The 20,500-nt window shown below is 41.2% G+C and overlaps 1 protein-coding gene across 1 annotated transcript in view; it reads left to right on the plus strand.

The window, feature by feature from the left end:
* The window catches only part of LOXHD1 (lipoxygenase homology PLAT domains 1), a 215,944-nt gene that overhangs the window by 84,175 nt on the left and 111,269 nt on the right, over positions 1-20,500 (plus strand). Inside the window, exons 14-17 of the mRNA XM_072992974.2 lie at positions 444-604; positions 10,892-10,968; positions 12,467-12,663; positions 14,720-14,912. Coding sequence (XP_072849075.2) covers positions 444-604; positions 10,892-10,968; positions 12,467-12,663; positions 14,720-14,912 — 628 coding nt within the window. The remainder of the gene's footprint in view (positions 1-443; positions 605-10,891; positions 10,969-12,466; positions 12,664-14,719; positions 14,913-20,500) is intronic.

A 20,500-nucleotide genomic window follows, 5' to 3' on the forward strand; every position in this document is an offset into this window, starting at 1 on the left:
TGAAAGCCTTTGAGAATACACCCAGAAGTGCTTTACCATTCCCTTCCACCAGGGGCATCCTAGGAATGTGCAGCTTGCCCAAGGCCATCCAGGCTGGCTCTCCTAGCAGAAAGCATTGTGGGGAACTGACAGCAATCATTTTATATCATTCTAAATAAAAGTGTTTTGCATTTTTCATCATCCTCTCACCCGATCCCCTCCTCCTGATGGTGAAAGAGTGTGAGGTTCCTTTGCTTCAACCAAGTCAATGAGCTTAGGGCAAAAGGAGGACTGATTTGAATCTTGCATTTCGCCTTCTTAAAGTCTTGAAAGGGACTTTGTTTCTTCACGTGGCCCACCAGCCCGTATTTCGCTTTAGGAGATGCCTAAGCAGAGCAGGATTCAGATTTAACTCTTCTTCTTCTTCTTCTTCTCTCTCTCTCTCTCCCCCCCTTCTGTTAAAGGCCGACGAGTTCATCATTGAAGCGGTCAACCTGGAGCAGGTGAGAAGGGTGAGAATAGGGCATGACGGCAAAGGAGGAAGCAGTGGCTGGTACCTTGGCAAAGTGATAGTGAGGGAAGATGGACAGCCAGAGAGTGAGGCTCAAGAATTCCCCTGCTACAGGTACTAGAAATGAAATGAAGCACTCCATCAGTTGCCTGACCCTAGTAGCCCTTGACCAAGGGTGTCCACTGTGCTATAACTCCTGCTTTCTCTCCGGTCTCTCTTCCAAGGGAGGATATGGTTGAACAACAAGGAGAGAATGGGGGGGACGGACCACATGCCGGTCATCACAATGAACCCTAGGGCCTGAAAACCGAATCTCTGCTGTCCTCTAAGAAATTGAAACAAACACTCTGAGGTTCTTATAGTCTTGCTGAGTGAGATGAAAATATACATAGGCACACATTAATAATAATAATAATAATAATAATAATAATAATAATAATAATAATAATAATAATAATAATAATAATAATAATAATAATAATAATAATAATAATAATAATAATAATAATAATAATAATAAAAACATAGGAAGTGGAAAGGAAAGCAATCCTGAGTGGTAGAGGCCATGCTTTGAATGTCTGAGAGGTAAAGCTCAGCATTCACATCTCATTGTTTGTAAGATGGAATCCTGACAATCTGAACCTATGATTATCTCCAACAGTAATTTCCAATGAGCAGAATCCTCTTTGTTTCTCCCTTCCCTGCTCTGGCTCATTGCCTATGCAGTTGTTCTATTGCCAACATTTGTGTATGGCAGTATCCAGTCCTTCCTTGGGCTGCCTGCAGAAGTCCTGTTGTATACAGCAGGGTGACTTGTCATTCATGCACGTACAAGCCAGTTTTGCATCACATGTCTTAACAGGCTTCTGCCCCTTGTTTTCAGGGCACTTGACATTTCTAAAGCAAGCATGCACAGGACTGCATCCACAAGGGAGAAGGAGACATTATAAGCAGCCCAATAGTGGAAGAGGAGATCCTTAAGGGCTAACCGTGTGAGACTCTCACCTGCAATGTGCTCTTGTTTTGTGGCTGGCCTTCAGAGCAAAAGCACAAGGATCCTCTGAAGTCTCATTTCTCAATCAGAAAAAGCAGCATCCACCTCTGCTCTGCAACCCTAAATGTGCTTTCAGCTTGGGTTACAGGCTCTCTCTCATCTGCATCTGTTTGAAGTCAACCCACTCCCTACACACTTGAACACAGGAGGCATTACCTCTGAGTCACCATTCATGGGACCACATTTTCAGGGTGTAATCTTTCTTACACTGGCTTGGGAACATGTCATGGTGGCATTTGCTTTTGAGTCAATAAACACAAAATTAAGGTAGTAGGGCTGACATCTAAAACATGGATTAATTCTTTTGAAAACGGGGGATTTTTGAGCTATTGTAGTTAATAGTATTGCGTTATAAGGCAGAACTGTTGGTGCATCCTTCAGATAGAAGGACTTGACATGCGGGACCCATGACGTTCAGAATTCTAGTGAAATTTCTATGGTATTCTCCCTTCTTACGAATCTTGAGGTTCTGCTGGAAAACCAATCAACTCAACTCGCTAGACAGCGGAGGGCAAGCTACATGAACACTCAATGCTTGGAAAAGGAGTGTTGGTTTATAAAGTGGTGGGATGCACAACTGCCTTCTTTTAAAGGCATTAAAAAAAAAAGAGGTATTCTTTCCTTTCGTCTTCCAGGCCAATGGGCTCGCAATTTCCAAAAAATGGAAATTGTGTCCAAGTAAAGCCATAATTTGGTTCTCCTTTTCTCGTGAACTACATCAGTGGGGGGAGAAGAAGCGTTCCTCCAGCTGTTAGACGCCAACTCCCATCGGAGCTTGGCAAAAATAGCCACCAGCAAGAGACTCTGGGAAGGGCCCAGTTGAACCTCCCAAGGAAAAGGGTCTCATAATCTTTGAGGAGGCAGAGAAAAAAGTCATTTTCTTCCTATTGTCTCTCTGAAGCCCTTACAATGTTTTAGGGCTCCAGGATCATCAGTTTTGCCCATTAGGGACCCACAGTAGGTTGTACCGAAGGCCGTGTCTTCTTACCGGAATGTGATTGTGTCTTTTAACACTGGAAGTGATGGGAAGTTTGATTGTGGGTTTGAAAAAAACATAAAAAATAGCTTCCTCACAAGACTTGCTTCAGGTATGGACCACTTTCAGAAGTCCAGGGGCTGTATAAACCTACATATGGGTCTAAGAAGGCTACCTCTTGTGTTCTACCACATATTTGCACCCCTTTAAAATTTTTAAACTTAGAAAGTCCCCTTGGGACTAGGAGCAATTTCTCCTGGCTTTTGACACGCCCTCCCAAGCTGTAGTAGTCAGGCTCACAGGGCGCATTTGATGCATCCCCTCTTTTAGAGGCACCTCACTGCTCCAAGAGGTGGGATTCATTCTTTCTTTCTTTTAGCTGACCATTTTTGCACAGTCACGGTGAACCAAGGAGGCTTCAGGAAGGCTGTGATAGCCACAAAAGCAGTCTCAGATGGCATAATTCCTATGCCTGCCTGAAAGCCATGAACATTTGCTTATTTCTGAATTGCCTGCCATGATCAAAAGCCATTTTTGAATGGGTGCTCTTTCTGAAGTCCCTGACGGGGAACACCATATGCCTAAAACCCATGGGGAGCCGACTGATGGAGATTGCAGAAGGGAGCATTAAGGGACCCCTTGCCTGTTCCTTCTAAAATTTGAGAATCAAGCCAGGTGCGCGTGCCTGGGTTGTAATGCTAAGCATGCTTAACTGAGCCTCACTGAGTTCTTGGACATGCATAGGATTGTGTGAAAGCTTTCTCAACACAGAACAATGCAGTATAGGTTTCAACTACGTAGGTAGCAGCCCTGCGTACAAGACAAAGAGATTTTACATAAACCGTAGGCTGGAATTCTACTCTTCAGTTGCGCTGGAGAGAATGACACTTGTCAATGAATCACCGCTCCTGTCACTCATGGCATGCCAGTCATGTGAGCTGGTGCGCAAAACATGATACAAGTGGCAACTCATTGACTACTAGTTGCTTACTGGTACGATGTACATTGTACACCAATGCGAATAACCAACAGTTTTCTGGCCAGTTTGTGTGTTTTTTTAACACCACCACCATAGCCAATTTAATGTATTTGTTAGTGACTCTCAATTTAACATATCCTAGTAAGGATTAATGCTTATGAAACAGGATTTCAGTTGTCAGCGATGAGATCCTTTGTGACCCCCACCACAGTAAATTCCTTTGAGGCTCTTAACGTCTCACAGACACCCCCTCCCCGATATATTATTCATACACTTTCCCATCAGCTCAAAATTTCTTGAAGGTGTTAAATTAAAAGGAAAAAAAAACTTGTTTACTGTTCCTTGTCATAAATAATGCATCAGCGTTTAAAAAGTAGCTGTTGTGTTGTTTGGGAAGACTTGTTGGCATATAAGGCTTGTTTGAACCTGATAATTGAATATTCACTGTTGCATTTTCTCCCTTTCCTCTTAACTGATCCTCTTGCCCTGAAAGTAAAAGCTGCAAATTAAAATAAACAAGACAGAACAATCACACCCTTGACTGTAGGAGAACTTATGTGAGGCAGATGCGGGGGCTGTGGCATGACATTTTTTGTGGTTGTCTTGCTTTGGAATCACTTACCATTCGGAATGTCTTAAATGGTTAAATAGTGTTCACAGAAACCCTAATTCTGCTATCAGTTATTTTGGCATAATACCGATCACAGGCAGCTTTTAGAGGGGAAAACACCATCTTTCTTAACCAGCCCCATGCCGCAAAAATATAATTCGGGATGAAGTAAGGACTAGCAGGAATTACGTCAATGTGCTGCATTAGGAATTAGGAACAGTGCCCCCCCTTTTTTATCTTGTATCTTCTTTTGTATCCTGATGCGATCAAGAAGAGTAATTAATAGGCAGTCAAATTTCACTTGTGCAATAGGAAAAATTGCACCTTGTACATCATGTGGCCCATGGATTAAATGAGAACATTTTTGGAACCAATATTTTACAGACAGACAGACACACACACACACACGCACACGTCACAGAACACAACACAACACAAAAGGGAACCCAGTTTGATTGCATCTGAGGAGGCTTCTTCCAAGAATTATTTGCTTTAAGAGAAATTTCCTTTGCTGTCCTTGTACCTCCATTATCTCTTTCTTTCAGATAGAAAGAGAGTCACATGACATGACAGAACCCACAGCAGAAGCAGCTGTCCCGCCATTGTTTTCTCCTCAAAATGGCTGCCTTCTGTTTGGAGGTCATGTCATGGACTCTTGAGCCATTTGAAGACAAAGGTGCACGCCCACTGCATCCTCCATTAGGAAGAAAAGCAGATCGCTCCATGACCTGCAGAGTTTGGACGTAACCTGTTCTGGGCCTGCTGGTCAAGGAGGTTTCCGATTTCTTTGGGGATTTGAGAAACGTCTGAGTCCATATTTCTATGAAATCTTGACTGCAGAAAAACATCGAGACTTGGAATAGTCACATGACAGTCCCCACAGCAGGGCTGCTGAGAGCAGCCTTTCTGTGGAGAAAGAATCTAATTGTTTACAATTGCAAAGTAGGGTGTGTTAAGTGACACTCAGCTGGAAACTGTGAAGAGTCATGCTTTCATGGGGATAGACATTCAATCTAGTGTTGGTTGACTTTATCTTCTCCCACCAGCTTCCATCAGAATCCTGTACGATTGGACCTTTGGCTGGTCAAAAAAAAAGCTATTTATTGATTGATCTTAGTACCGTATATTATCAGCCAATGATCAATTTTACAGTAAAGCTTTAACTCCATTCATTTTAACTTTGTGAGGAGGTCAAAAACGGACCTGCTGCAGTCCAACATCCAGTAGGAGCGGGACAACAAGAAATTGTTATTTTGCTCAGGTACTCCACCAATTGTTAACACTACCATTTACCTTAGCTTTTAATGAACTGTTTTTATGGTTTTTTTGTGGAATTTCATGTTTTAAGCCATCCATTTCCATGGACAGAATCCTATCACATGTGCGTGGCATAAATCCAACATTGCATAATTGGTGTGTAGTTGTTCCAGCTATCTGTTCCACACCCAGACATTTACGGGTGAGTCGCTCAGTTGTGTGACAGACAGATGGCCAGAAAAACTGCAAAAAATATTTGCAAGGTAGTATATATACACCATTGAATTCTGGCCATTTTATCGGTGATAATTACTTTGATATTTTTAAAATGAAAAGCATTATTAAAATATTTAAAAATAAATTTAAAACAGCAAATATTACAACAAAAACACTTCATCTACCCTGTTTCCCTGAAAATAAGACCTAACCTGAAAATAAGCTCTAGTATGATTTTTCAGGATGCTCGTCATATAAGCCCTACCCCCAAAATAAGTCCCAGTTAAGTGACACCCCACCCTCCACCCTTGTGCAGCAACCAGAAGAAGGTGACATGACTGTATTTGCATAAATGTAGACTGTTGTACATGCAAAAATAAAACATCCCCTGAAAATAAGCCCTAATGTGTTTTTTGGAGCAAAAATTAATATAAGACCCTATCTTATTTTCAGGGAAACACAGTAAGACCTTCTGACCTGCCAACAGTGACTTTTTGAGATTTTTTCCAATTCACTCCCTCACAAGAACATTGGCTTAAAACATGTAGCCAAATTCTGAGGCTTCCATGCCTCTCCACCCAGATGCCCCAGTTTTTATTCATTGTCCGATGAAGACTTTGACCATCTCAAAAATGTGTGCATATTTGGTGAATGTATCAGTTATCCAGATACAGGTATTAACCACAGTGTCATTCTGATGCTTAAGGAATAGCTGACCATACTTGGCCATGGTGAAATAAAAGGAATTCAGGTTGCCTTTTGTGCAGCCCCTGCATTTCTCAGAGCAACCCATTTCTTGCTTTTTCAAATTCCTTGTTTTTACCATGTTTGCAGGTTTCCAGATCGGTAACAAGTAGTAGTAGTAGTAGTAATCAACAATTTAGAACTATGGAGCTGGAAGGGACCCTCTGGATCATTGAGTCCAACCACTGAGATGTCCAGTAAAGTCTCTTCTCCTAACTGTGCATTTTTCCATGCTAGATATTCTCATTTAGCACAAATGTCTTATGTCTTTGCACACAGAGTTCAGCAACTTCCAGAGAACATTGTGATGTAGCCTTCTTGGCCCAGAATTATCCCTGCCTGCTGTCAGGAGCATCAGCGTATCCACCAGAAACAGGACAGGTTCCCTGTAAAACTGGTCACCTGAGGGTTGTATCTCAAACGTCTTCTGATTAAGATGCCACCTAAGTGGCACAATGTCTTTTATCAACTTAATCCCTAGCCTTTGGATTGGAGTTTCAAGGTGGCAAACCTGAACCACTGCCAAGTCTTTGCATCATAGTGATATCATGATTATTGCAGCAAGGAAAAATGGAACTGATCCCACAACGACTTAATTTCTTAAAGCACGGGTATATCTTTGCCACATCTTCATGCGTACTCCTCAACATTCCTCTCTTCTTTCTGTTCCATTTTATCAACCAGAAGGCTAGTTGGCATAGCCTTCAAGGTACCTTCTAATTCTGCTAAAAGTTCTAATTCTTTGATTCATTCCTGGCCTTCAACTTAAGTTAGAATTAACTTGTCCTGTTCCCTCTGTGCTCCAAGAGCGGAGCTTGAGCAAGGCGATTTTCTTTGGACTACGACTTCTAGAATCCCCAGCCAGAATGACCGCTGGATAAGGCATTCGGGAAGCTGCCTTCTAGAAGATCTCCAAGCTTAGGAAGACCTTTCTCTCAACATAGCAGAGGATTTTCATTCTAATTAGTGCAGAACAAAAACATCCCTTTTTTCATCTCTTCCAAAATGCACTCTCATTATGTTGGGCTTTGAAACAGTTTGCTGGATGTGTCTGTGGAAGAAGGATATATGCCTTCTTTCCCAAATTAATCTGGTTGATGTTCCACTGCCTTAATCCGGCTGCAGAACTAGCTGTTGACTAGTTGTTGCAGAATACAGATATCATCCCCCTACGCTTACATGGATTTTGGTGGAACATGTACAGTATTTGGAAATTTCTGTCTCTATCTCTCTGTCTATCTCCATCTCTGTCTCTATCTCTCTACTTACCGTTTCTTTTAACTCAGTGGTTCCCAACCTTAGATGTTCCCAGATGTTCTTGGACTACAACTCCTAGAAATCCAGGCCAGCACAGCTAACGGTGAAGGCTTCTGGGAGTTGCAGTCTAAAAACACCTGGGTTACCCAAGACTGGGGAACACTGTTCTAACTAGTCATGTGCAAATACACAACCAGAATTGGATGGTGGGGAAAAAACTTGCCTTGGAGCACTAGTGAATAAAATACCACTGCTGTGTGGAAAGATGGGGAGTGGCGGTAGAATTGTCTAGGCGACCTTCCCTTCCATTCACAGTCAGGGAGAGAGGAAGGTTTTGCTTGCCTTTGATGATCATGTCACATAGCCACCTATGGCTATAAAGTGCTGCTGTGTGATATTCTCACGTTCAATATGTGGTCCTCGATTCCCTGCCATCCAAGTGAAGAAGCCCTTTGGAGTCAAACAAAATGGCACCCGAGCATGGAGAAAAGGGGATGCAAAACAGATGAGATAAAATGTTCGAATGGATGTAAAAAAAATAACATACTTTCTCCTCCTTCCCTCCTGACAAAAGTGTTTTTTTCCACAGTAAATATAATAATAGTAGAAGAAATACACGCTCAGAAACATCTGCTGTAGGATTGCCTTAAATGGACTTAATGAAAACACAGTTCCAATGAAATGTTTCTTGTTGGGTGATCAATCTTTCTGAAAAAGCTTACTTTAAGCCACATGGTTTTATGGACCGAAAGGGAAGAATACTGGGTAGCCTACATACCCGACAACCATCAAATATTGAACAGGGAACCTTCAATATTCAATATTCATATCTTGGTTTTCCACGCAGACCATTCTACTGTGCTATCATGTCAAAGTCTCAAAATGTCTTTGTATTTTTTTTAAATAACTATATTGGCCTAAATCCAGTGTTAGGTCCAACTAGAGCAGATCCATTGAATCAATGGAATTTCCTTAAATGTCAGCTTACTAAGTTCTACATGGATATTAAAAATAATGTTAGAACTGCAGAGGTGGAAGGGACTCTATGGACCATCAAGTCTAGTCTGTGTCAAGAAGGCGCAGAGGGAAATCAGACTCCCAACCTTTATTTTATTCATTTGTTTGTTTCATTTCTCGGCTGCCTTTATCCCAGTAAGGGGACCTAAGACAATTTACTGTGATTAAAACAAGTTACATTAAAAGCACAAAACATTAACAAGTAAAAAAAAGAGACTGTCATCATTTTGGTGCCAAGTCAAGACCTATTTTTTTATTAGAATCTTGGAGGGGGGTTGAGGATTGTGGCCTTCTCAAGTTTTCGCGTTATGTTTTTAATTTTTTGAGTGTTTCAACTTTGTGTTGTTTGATTTTAAATTGTTTTCAAATTCTTTTATACAGTTTTGTAACGCGTCCTGAGATCCTGTAATATACGGTGGGCTATAAATGATTAAATAAATAAATGAATACTAATTAAATGATTAAACATATAATAATTAAATAGTTCAATGGGTCTATTTTAGGAGGAATACCAATGAGATTTAGGCCCTTATCAGCTGGCTCACATGGTATGTTTGGTATTGGACTGTACCACTTGAGATGACAAATAGGGCTTCACATTTTTTTTTTCAAATTTTCACATTTTCCACCATTATTAAAAAGAACTAAGAAAGAAGCCAAGACAATGGTTCCCAACCTCAGGCCATCAGCTGTTCTTGGACTACAACTCCCAGAAATCCTGGCTGCACAGCTAGTGAGGAAAGCTTCTGGGACTTTTACTCCAAGAACATCTGGGGGGCCCAAGGTTGGGAACCTCTGTTCTAGGAGAAGGGTTGTAAGCTACCTTCCCAACTTGCTGGCTTTTCATGCTGATAAATTTTTAGTCTGGGTAGCTCAAAGTCTTCTCTCTCCTTTCTCTGCTGTCTAAAGTTTGGCACAGTCCAGCCATACCTCTACCATGTGAGGATGCTAATTAATACAACTCTTCTTTTATTCAAAGACTGGAAAAGCTGTTTGGTTTTTACCTGTCTTCTTTACTATTCTGAGCTATCAATGCTGGAATCTGGGTTTGTTGTTATGGCTCGCAACTATTTCTGCTGTACGAGTTTCCCAGGCAGGCATGAATTTTGTGTGAACGGGTAGAAAATGGGGTTGTGATGCAGAACGGAATGGAGCAATAATCTGGAAATGATGTCCTCCGAAAATAAGACCTTTACAGAATTTCCAGGTAAGTTTGCAAGAGGTCTTTAGGCACCCATCATGGAGTTATGGGATCTATCACCGCAAGGTGACAATTGGGTTGCGTTAGATTTTTAGTTTGGTTGGACTGCCAGAAAAATGAAGTAGCAGTCACAGATGGAAAATACTGCTAAATTCTTTCTGCAGTTGGCTTTCTGGTTGTTGTTTTTTTGGAATGTCCAAAACAGGACAAAATGTAGAAATCGAATCTCTGTCTTTGTCTCATTTCACTACCACCATGCTTTAAAATGTCAAGAATCATCCACTGTTGGAAGTTTGGTTTAGTTACTCTGTTTCTGCCATTCCCCTTTTAAAACAGAAATAATAAAAGATGGCTTCTCCCCACCTGCAATAATTTGATCTTGTAACATTTGACAATCTCTTTGGATTTTAAAAATATTTGCCAAAGAGTTTTCTTTAGATTTATGCTTCAGCCTGAAGTTATACAGGTCCTCCTCTTTGCATAGTCTGAATCTTTAGTCTCCCTGGGAGGAGGGTCTTCCCCTCCTAAAAACAAAACCCACCTAGATGCTAATTTATATCTAATTATATAATTCAGACAGAGGTTTCTGAAACTTCACAGAATAATTAGCCCTATTATTGTAGCAGAATGCAGGGATTGTAAAATGGTAACTATATGGGGCAAAAAAGTTTGCTGTATTTTTTAACGTGCTACTCTAACCTCCGAAGCATAGAAAGTTTAAGTCTTGTTGAAGAGTTAACACACGACAATGTTGTATCTTTTTCACTTTTTGCTTAGTTCTAATTAATGTCTGTAATGTTCTTCAGATCCAGCAGAATTCATAATAGAGCTTGTTGGGAATTACCAATTCAACCAGATTTGTGGTTAAGAAAATAGGATGAGGAAGACTCAGTGTTTATCTTTGAAACCCAAGGAATTGTTCAAGGAATCTCATAATCTGTTTCTTTACTCCAGTTTCCCATTTTTTTTAAAAAAAAATCTCTCTAAACACAGAGTTTTATCTTTCAGTATACGCACTGCCTGGATTTTAATAAGCCTCCTGATGTTTGATCGGTAATAGCAGATAACTTAACTTTCATTTGCTAACCAGATGGCTTGACAAAAATGAGGATGACGGCCAGATTATTCGGGAGTTAGTTCCAGATGGGAAATCATCTATCCTGGAAAGTGAGTTGTACTTGATACTTTGGGCAAGCTGTTCATTTTTCTTTTTGTTCTTTTCCTCCTTTTTTTAAAAAAAATTCTATGAGAAACACCCATGATAGAAATTCAAGAACTTCTGATGGTCTAAAATGGGCTTCATAACTAAAAATGAGAAGTGTCTCTCCCGTTGAATTTTATTATGTCTCTTATTATCCAACACCTTTGAATGCCTGTTTCTTCTTCCTTTTGAAAGTACATCATTAGACGTAGGAATAGGCATGGCTTCCATCACTGGATTAGGTAATATTTGTGTGCCATCAGGTTGATTCTGCCGTACGGCAACTCTTTGCAAAGTTTTCTAGGTATAGAGTATTCAGGCGTAGTTTACTGTTCCCATCTCCTGGGGGCGCTCTGGGATTATGTTGCTTGCCCAAGACGACATAGGCTGGCTGTTCTCTTATAAGGCTCAATCTGGGGCATTAAACTCCTAATTCTTTCATCCTCAGCCAGGTATTCTCAGTCGGTGAATGACCAGCCAGCTGTCTAAACCAGTGGTTCTTAACCTTGGGTTACTGATGTGTTTTTGAACTGCAACTCCCAGAAACCCCAGCCAGCACAGCTAGTGGTGAATGCTTCTGGGAGTTGCAGTCCAAAAACACCTGAGTATCCCAAGGTTAAGAACCATTGGTCTAAACAAAGAAAAATCTGGATGCATATATGGTAAATCAGGATGTGGCATCTTAGCAGATCTGGGGGCAATTTTCTTCCCAAACTTTATCCAGGGACCATGTGTAGTCCTTGCACAACATTGAGCCCACGCTAATGTAGAGTAGGAACAGAAATATACATTATGAGAAAGATTTCACTGGTGCCAGGAGCTGTGGCTCCCAAAGGTCAGAGTAGAAGTTAAAGGGAATGCATAATCCTTGTGATCAACCCACAGTCAGGTCTCCTCAAACCCACAGGCACAATGGGATATTCTCAAACCCACATGCCTGAGCAATCAGACTGGCAGATTAAGCCTGTGTTTGCCTTCCAGTGACCAATCAGAAAGGAAAGCCCACTAAATGCAAGGTATGTGGTTGAAGGAAATTGCATGCTATCATGCAGAGATTATGTAATGACATGAGGGACCACCCTTAAAAAAACCATGTCAAGTGTGTCTGTAGTTTGACCCAGAGTTTCATAGCTCAGTAGGAGACTATTATTTGGATTTCCCCAGTCCCAGTTTGGCACTTGGACCATGGAGTCTTCTGGATATTGCACATGAAACCTAATGAACACAAGCATGCAGCATATGGATGGCAAAGTTTTTCAGCGTTATAATGACATGGAATTCTTTCCACTTTCACTGTAGGATTGCAGTTCTTTTCCTATTCTCATTAAACCGCTTTCAGGCTCACTCACAATCTGCTGACTTCTCTTCTCTCCACTTCTGCTTTGATCCTTTGCAAAGCGATGGGACACCATGTTTGCAGCGCCATGTCATGTCTCTTGTGTACAAACATTAATATCTCCATAGATATCGGTTACCACATCAGCATAAAGACGGGCGATGTCCCTGGAGCCAGTTCGGATTCAAAGGTTTTGTTCAAACTATATGGTGAAAAAGCAGACACAAAGAAAGAATTTCTCTTGATTTCTGACAATGACTTAGATGACTACTTTGAACGTGGCCGGATAGATATTTTTACTCTGGACACATCGGACATTGGGAAGGTAAGAGAGAACTGCTAGTGGGAGGGGTTGATTTCTTTTTTAAGGCCAGTTTTGAGATGGGCATGAATTTGAAAATGAAATTTTAGAATTCATCAAAAATTGCTAATTCATCGATTTGTATTTGTACAAATCCATACCCTTGACAAATACGAATCAATGAAATTTTTGTGATTTTTAATTTTTTTTAATTATTGGAGTGATTTTTGGTTCATTGTGCACCTAAAGACACCAAAATTGCAGAGATGCTCCCCCTGATTCTCTTTTACAAGCCCTCCAAGTTTGGTGAAGATTGGGTTTTGGACCTCCAAGGTATATACCCACAAAGAGGGCCCCTCCAGGAAAGCCCCGCCCCGGCACCTAGAGATACCAAAACCACAGAGAAGGTTTTCCAGACTCTTCTCTACAATCTGTCCAACTTTGTTGAAGATTGGCTTTCCCCAAGCCAGCTGGTAAGGGACACTTTCCTGGGGGACCCACTTTGTGGGTGTATAACTTAGACATCTGGCACCCAAACTTCACCAAACTTGCAAGGTTTGTAGAAGAGAATCAGGGGAAGCCACTTTGTGATTTTGGTGTCTTTAGGTGTCTGGAGGCTATTTTATAGGGTTTTAAAATAAAAAAAATAAAATCTATAAATTGATTCATCGGTCAGGAAAAAAAATCATATATTTGTATTTGTGATTCATCAACTTTGATATGATGAATCATATCAAAGTTGATATGATTCAGTTTGATATGATGAATCATATCTAATGTATTTTCCTCATGCTGGCTGCCTTGCATTGGTTGCCCATTCATTTCCGCATTGATTTCAAAGTTCTTACGATTACTTATAAAGCCCTAAACGGTTTAGGACCTCAGTATCTCACAGAGCGCCTTCGCCCATCCAGTTCTGCCAGAGATACTCATTCTAGCCAAGCCGGACAATTGAGGGGCCTAACGCTGAGGGAGGCCCACAAGGAAAGAACGAGGAACCGGGCCTTCTCGTCAGTGGCCCCTTGCCTCTGGAACAACTTGCCCATTGAGAGCCATCTGGCTCCCTCTCTGGGTGTGTTTAGAAGTAAACCTAAGACATGGCTATTTAGGCAGGCTTTCCCTCCTGCTGTATTTTAATATTTACATTTTTTACATCTTGGATTTTTGCATGTTCAATGGTTCTATGGTTTTTAAATTTTGTAGTGCTGCCCAGAACAGACTATCTGTCTAGATGGGTGGGGTATAAATCTAATGATGGGTGGGGTATAAATCTAATTAATTAATTAATTAATTAATTGATGGACCATGAATTGAAACAAATCATCATTTTCCTGATTCATGCCCATCTGTAGTAACAAGTAACATTGCTAGCTATAACTAGTTACTTGGTTTTTTTTTTTAAATAAAATTCCTCTGGAGGACTGCAGTCTGCTTACCTCTGCTGAATTCTTTGGGATTTTGTGGTGCAATGATAAGAACCAGGGTCTGTATCACATGCTTTCCCCTTCTCTGTGTCCCTGGGGGCTGTGTCTTTTCACATGATAATAGCAGAAACTGCCTTCCTACTGGTATTGGCAAGTCACTCAGAGAGGCTCTCCACCCCTCAAAAGGTGAGGCTGAGTTTTTCTGATAAGTGAACAAAAACAACAACAACAACCTGCCTTCTTACTAACCATGAATACTGAAGGTCTTCCACAATTAGTTTGATGTGCTGTTTTGCTTGCTTGCTTGTTTCATAGATTGACATACCACTCCATTTAGTGCAGAGCACTATTCTGGATGGTTAACAATCAATACATCAAACAGCAATAGCAACAAATCAATAGCAAGAAAGCAAGTAAACCAGGAGTAAAAGATCAGCACAAGACAACGGCACAACGAATGTTAACTCATAGTAGAATAGAGCAAGGCAAGTGGCAAATTCCTGTAAGGTTGCCCTCAAAGACCTCTGGAGAAAGCAGTGTCTTCAGCAACCTCCTGAATATGAGCAGGGAGGTTTTCTATGTATTCACCTGTCTTCTATTGCTTCCTCTATGCTCTAAAGCTATGTTTCTCTCTCCCCCTCCTTTGTTTTCTAAAGATCAAACGAATTCTAATTGGGCATGACAATGTTGGGCTTCGAGCTGGCTGGCACCTTGCTTCTGTTCAGATTATCATTCCCGTCCATGGAAAACTGTACAACTTCCCGTGCAACCGGTGGCTTGACAAAAACGAAGCCGATGGAAAGGTAGAGATCGAGGTCTACCCCAGCGAGATCATGTCCATTGAGAAATGTAAGGGCACATTTTTTAGTGATCATTGACCGGGAGTGAAAGGAGGGAAAGAATGGACTCTTAGTTATGCTCACCCAGGGCCAAACCATACAGATGGCATGTGGTTAGAAATGGGAATTCCTTCAGTGGTTAAAAAGAGGTCTAACTGTCCAAGCACGAGAGTTCTTGCCTCTGTACCTTGCAAATTGGCTTGCTTTGCAATTGGTCATCAGGAGGGAAGCCTGGCTTTGTTGGTGAGTCTGATTATTCAGGCATGAAACTCTGTAGAATTGTTATCAGTTTCTATTTATATCATCGGGTTTAACCCGTGAAACCAGAGAACTCTTTGGAAAAATGATTACGATGGTATACATCTGACTGTGCCACTTCTTCAGTATGTTGGGAGTCTTGTACAATGCTATTGATAAAGAAGCTAAACACTCACCTTCCCCTGCAGAGTAATCCCATTACCTTTGACTGGACTTCTCAAGTAAATGTTCATAGGTCTGCAGTCTAAATGATGAAGAAGGCAGGGAGGGTGAGTTTTCAGGGAATTGAAGTGGGATTTAAAGTGCTGAAACATGGGTGCATAAAAAAAATGAGCTTGTACTGTATCATGTAATGGTAGGCTTGGAATACATGGGTTCAAGGCCAAGGTTTCACCATTGAACATCAATGAGAGATTTTGTTATTTTGACTGAGAGAGAGTCATTACCTCTCAGCCTGATGATCTACCTTGCAGATTTTTTGTGAGGACAAAGTTCAGCCACTAAGGATGTAGGAAATTATATATTTTTTTAAAAAAAGAAAGAAAGCTCAGGGTTATAGTTGGTCACAAATCACTAGTTTAGCAGTTTGTGCTGGTTCATTTACCAGCTGAACAGGTATTTGGAGGTTTCCTGCCCCACCTCCTCTGTCAGGAACCCACTCAGAGGACAGTGCCCAGTGGAGGCGGGGCAGCGAAGCGGGTGCTGGCTGGTGGAAGTGGGGCACGGAACCCCCAGACACGTGTTTGGATGGTAAACAAACCAGCACAAACCACTGAACCAACAGTTAGTCCTGTCTCTACTTTAGGAGATGAAAATAATGTACATAAGTATTCTGAAGAGGAGATTCCAGTGGACCTTCTAGTCTGAGCAGTTGTACTTTCAAACAAGGTCTGTGTTTACCACCTGTGTTTGCCTCCCATGACCAGTCACAAAACAAGGGGAGCCAACCAGCAAGTTAGAAGAGTTGTGAAAATTAGTGTCAATCTAAAATCTTTGAGCATTTGAAGAATCCTCTCTTCTAATTTTGTGCTATCTGTTAAGTGTCACTTAAAGCCTCAGAGAAAGCGTGGAGGCGGTTGGCTGAATGACAGAGAGGATACAGGAGGAAGGAATTGATAGCTGAATATTTGGAAGTGAATCATTCTAAAGATGCCTGAAGTCTGCACTGCTCATTCCTCACCGTAAAAGCTGCCTTCAACAATCCTAGCACTCAGAGCATGAAAATAGCATATTGTTTGTTCCCTTCAGCTTTCTCTCTGCTCTGTTATTTCTCTACACTTCCTGTCCTAAAGTCCCAGTTCTGCAAATTCTCATTTGTGCAGATTTTACATTTCTCCCCTAAGTTTGTAAATTAGATTAGGCATCCTTCAGTCTCGAGAGATGATGGTCATATGCTCTGTGTGGAGGACTTGGAACAGCATCTAGTGTGGCTGAGAAGGCCGATTTAAGAGTGACCATCCCTTCCACACTGAAGACAAATACAATCTGTCCACTGCCCAGCTCCCTGATTTTGCTGGTTTCGGGACTGCCTCTTTGCCTCGGCCTACTGGACAAGAGTCTCTTCAAAATGGGAGAGGCCATGATGCACCGCTTGCCTCCAGGCTGAACGCTCAGAGGTCAAGGTTTCCCATCTGTTGAGGTCCATTCCTAAGGCTTCCAGATCCCGCTTGCAGATGTCCTTGTATCGCAGCTGTGGTCTCCCTCTGGGGCGATTTCCCTGCACTAATTCTCCATACAGGAGGTCCTTTGGAATCCGACCATCAGCCATTCTCACGACATGCCCGAGCCAATGTAGACATCGCTGTTTCAGTAGTGTGTAAATAATGTGTTTGGTTTAATGTATTATTGTTAAAACATATTAAATGGACAAATGCATCCACATCATTTGAAAGTAGGGTTAAAACATTACATTTGAAACATAATTCTTTAGATGTATCAGTTGACTTGTCCTCCCCTTTTATATGAGAGTAACTGTTTGAATGCTAACACCTAAAATTAATGTATTATTTCAAGCAATGACTCTCAAGGGGAAGCATGCAACTTCTTACCAGAGCATGAGAAGATCCTGTTGCAAAGTTTTGAACTTCTGGTAAAATTTTTCTTTTTGTCATACAACAGAATTGGAGAGAATACAGAGGAGAATAACTACAAGTTCCCCGGAGTCCACCCCTTTCTCATTAAAGTCTCAGTAACTCACACTGAAACATTTGTAGGAGAAAGAGTAAAAACATTTATTTGCTTACAGTGGCTTGACGTTACAGACTTGTGCATGCCGCTTCCTTTACTACACACAGACTTAGCAACCCACTGAACAGATCAACAGAAAACAAAACAAAACAAAATCCCACCATACCAACTAAAGAGAAGGAAAGGAACACTCAGCAGAGGGGGGAGGCTCTCTTTGAAATCAAAGCTGAGAGAAAGCATTGGTTCATGCTAAATAAACAATCACCCAACCCAGAAAAGTCCCTTCCAATCAGACTACAGGCAGCATGCGATGTTGCAAATAAAACTCCAAGAGATTCTAGGATCAAATATTATTAACCTCACTCCTGTTCTTACGCATGAGAATGAGAAACAACAAAAAATTTATAGGAGAGTGAGATTGCTGCTGCTGTTATTACTCTTGACTTCCATCTTCACAGAATTTTAGGTTTGCTAAAAATGATTTTTGTGCAAGTCATGCAAATTGTGCAGAACTACTATAGCGGTTGCTTTGTTTAGTGGAATTTTAAGAATTAGAAATATTGCATGGGTACTTTGTGTCTTTTTGAACCATAACCTTGGTTTTTAGTGCATGCTTCGTGTGTGTCCATGCAGTTTGCTCCTCATAGGAAAGGGACAGCTAGTTTTGCATGGAGATGTTCTGCAGAAATTGTGAACATCACAGAGGAATAATGCTGTTGTTACAAGCCATGATGGGGCTGTATAATCTCCAGGCTTCAAAGGAAGGTACCTCAAAATGCCAGATGCAGGGGAGGGGTACCAGGAGACAGGTATCTCGTTGTCTGGTGTGTTCCCAGAGGCATCTGGTGGGGCCCCTGTGAGATACAGGAAGCTGGACTAGATGGGCCCTTGACCTGATCCAGCAGGGTTCTTCTTATGTTCTTATTGTTTGTGGGCGTGCACTCCAGTCTGATCCATCCAGTTTCCTAGGTATGTTATTTCTGGTGGCAGTGGGGGTACGTTTCAGGTAGCCAGTAACAATCCTGCACGATCAATTAAGAACTACATCCACTTGTTCAGCATGTGTTGATTTATACCAAATGGCACCAGCATATTCTGCTAGCCAAGGGACAAAGCTGTTGTTCTTCTTGTTTGTGGGTGTGCACCCCAGTCTAACCCAGCAAGTAAGTTATTTCTGGTGCAACTTTCTGTTTGATGTTTGGACAATGTTTTTTTGTAGGTCAGGGTTTGGTCCAGAGTGACTCCCACATACTTCGGGGTAGGACAGTGTTTCAAAATCTTGTCTTCCAGAGAACCCAGAGTTCCTCTCAGCTTCTATTTTCTTTAGGTGGTAGTCACAGACCTGTGTTTTTAAAGGGTTTGATTTTAGTTGGTTGTTTTTATAATAATAAAAAAGGTCTTCTAATGCAACAGTTAGTTGGTGCTTGATGGACTCAAAGGATTCCCCCTGGACTGTCAAGGCAAGATCATCAGCATAGATGAAACTCCCGACGGATGGGAACATTGGTTGGTCCTTTGTGTCAATGTTAATAAGTAACGGTGCCAGGATGCTACTCTGCGGGAGACCATTCCTTTGATTTTCCTAGTGACTCTGCTTCCTTTGAAAATAAAAAAATAAATAAATTCAGTTTTGAAGTAAAGCAGTGACCATTTCTGTTAATCCATGATTCTTAATAAGAATGTAGAGCTTTTTGAGCAGCAATGGATGATGCACAGTATCATACGTTGCTGCAAGGTCAACAAATGCTATTCCAGTTATGTGTTTCAAAACCATCTTCTACATGCTGGATTTTAAAATCTATACAACTCTTGCCAGGTCTATAGCCTGCCTGTTCTGCAATTGAAGAAGGTTCAGTTTTAGGGAGCTAGACAATTCAATGTAATTCATTTAAACGCATTGTATAAGTGACATAGTAGGGAGATTACCATGTAGTTTTTGGGATCTGCCTGGTTTCAGCATAGTAGTTACTTTGGTCTTCCACCATATTTCTGGTATTTGTTGGCTTGACCTGCAGTTATTAAAGAGCTGAAGGAACCAATCCTTTGTGTTTTGCCCAGAATGTTTAATTTGCACCGTCTGGATATCACTGAGTCCTGCTGCTTTGCCATCCCGACATCCTTTTATGGATTCCTGTAATTCTGCCAATATGAAGGCATAGAAAGTTCATTGGATTCGCCCTGAATATCTCTTTGATATTGTAATTGTATTATGCATTGTTTGGTCTTCCCTGCCAGGAGCAGTTGGTGTGCTATTGGCTTGTGGGTTATATTTGCATACAGTGTCCTTTTTTCTTTTTGGATTGTTGTTCAATCATTTTAGTAGTCTCCAAGCTTTCTGGCTGCTTCTTGCCATGTCAACATCTGTTATCATGTTTATCCAGCAAGTTCTTTTTGTTTTTGCAAGAGTCAAGATTAAATTTCTCCCAGTTTTTATTGTAAATTCACTAAAAGGATCTTCATCGAAATGTGAAATTTAGATTATAATTATTAGGCATTGCTTTCTGGAGTGAAACATGGGATGTAGTTGGTCTGGTGCCTTCTTGGAATGGAGGCACAAGAACATTCCATAATGGAAGTTTCAAGTTGATTATAACTTTCTGGTTACATAAGAACTTAAGAAGAGCCCTGCTGGATCAGGCCAAGGGCCCATCTAGTCCAACTCCCTGCATCTCACAGTGGCCCCACCAGATGCCTCTGGGAGCACATGAAACAACTAGATATGTGTCTCCTGATCTACTTCCCCTACATCTGTCATTTTGAGGTACCTTCCTTCTAAACCTGGAGATTATATATCCCCATCAGGCTTGTAATCTGTGATGGACTTTTTCTTCAGAAATCTATCGAATCCTGTTTTAAAGGCATCTAGGCCAGAAAGTAGGAAGAAAAAAGTAGGAAAAACCACAGGGCTAGTCAGGTATAATCTATATCAAATCCCTTATGAATACATAGTGGAAGTGAAGAACAGATCTAAGGAACTAGATTTGGTGGACAGAGTGCCTGAAGAACTATGGATGGAGGCTCGTAACATTGTACAGGAGGCAGCAACAAAAACCATCCCAAAGAAAAGGAAATGCAAGAAAGCAAAGTGGCTGTCCAAAGAGGCCTTAGAAATAGCAGAGAGGAGAAGGGTAACAAAATGCAAGGGAGATAGGG

This window comes from Pogona vitticeps, chromosome 2 (assembly GCF_051106095.1).
Source record: "Pogona vitticeps strain Pit_001003342236 chromosome 2, PviZW2.1, whole genome shotgun sequence".
Lineage (NCBI taxonomy): Eukaryota > Metazoa > Chordata > Lepidosauria > Squamata > Agamidae > Pogona > Pogona vitticeps.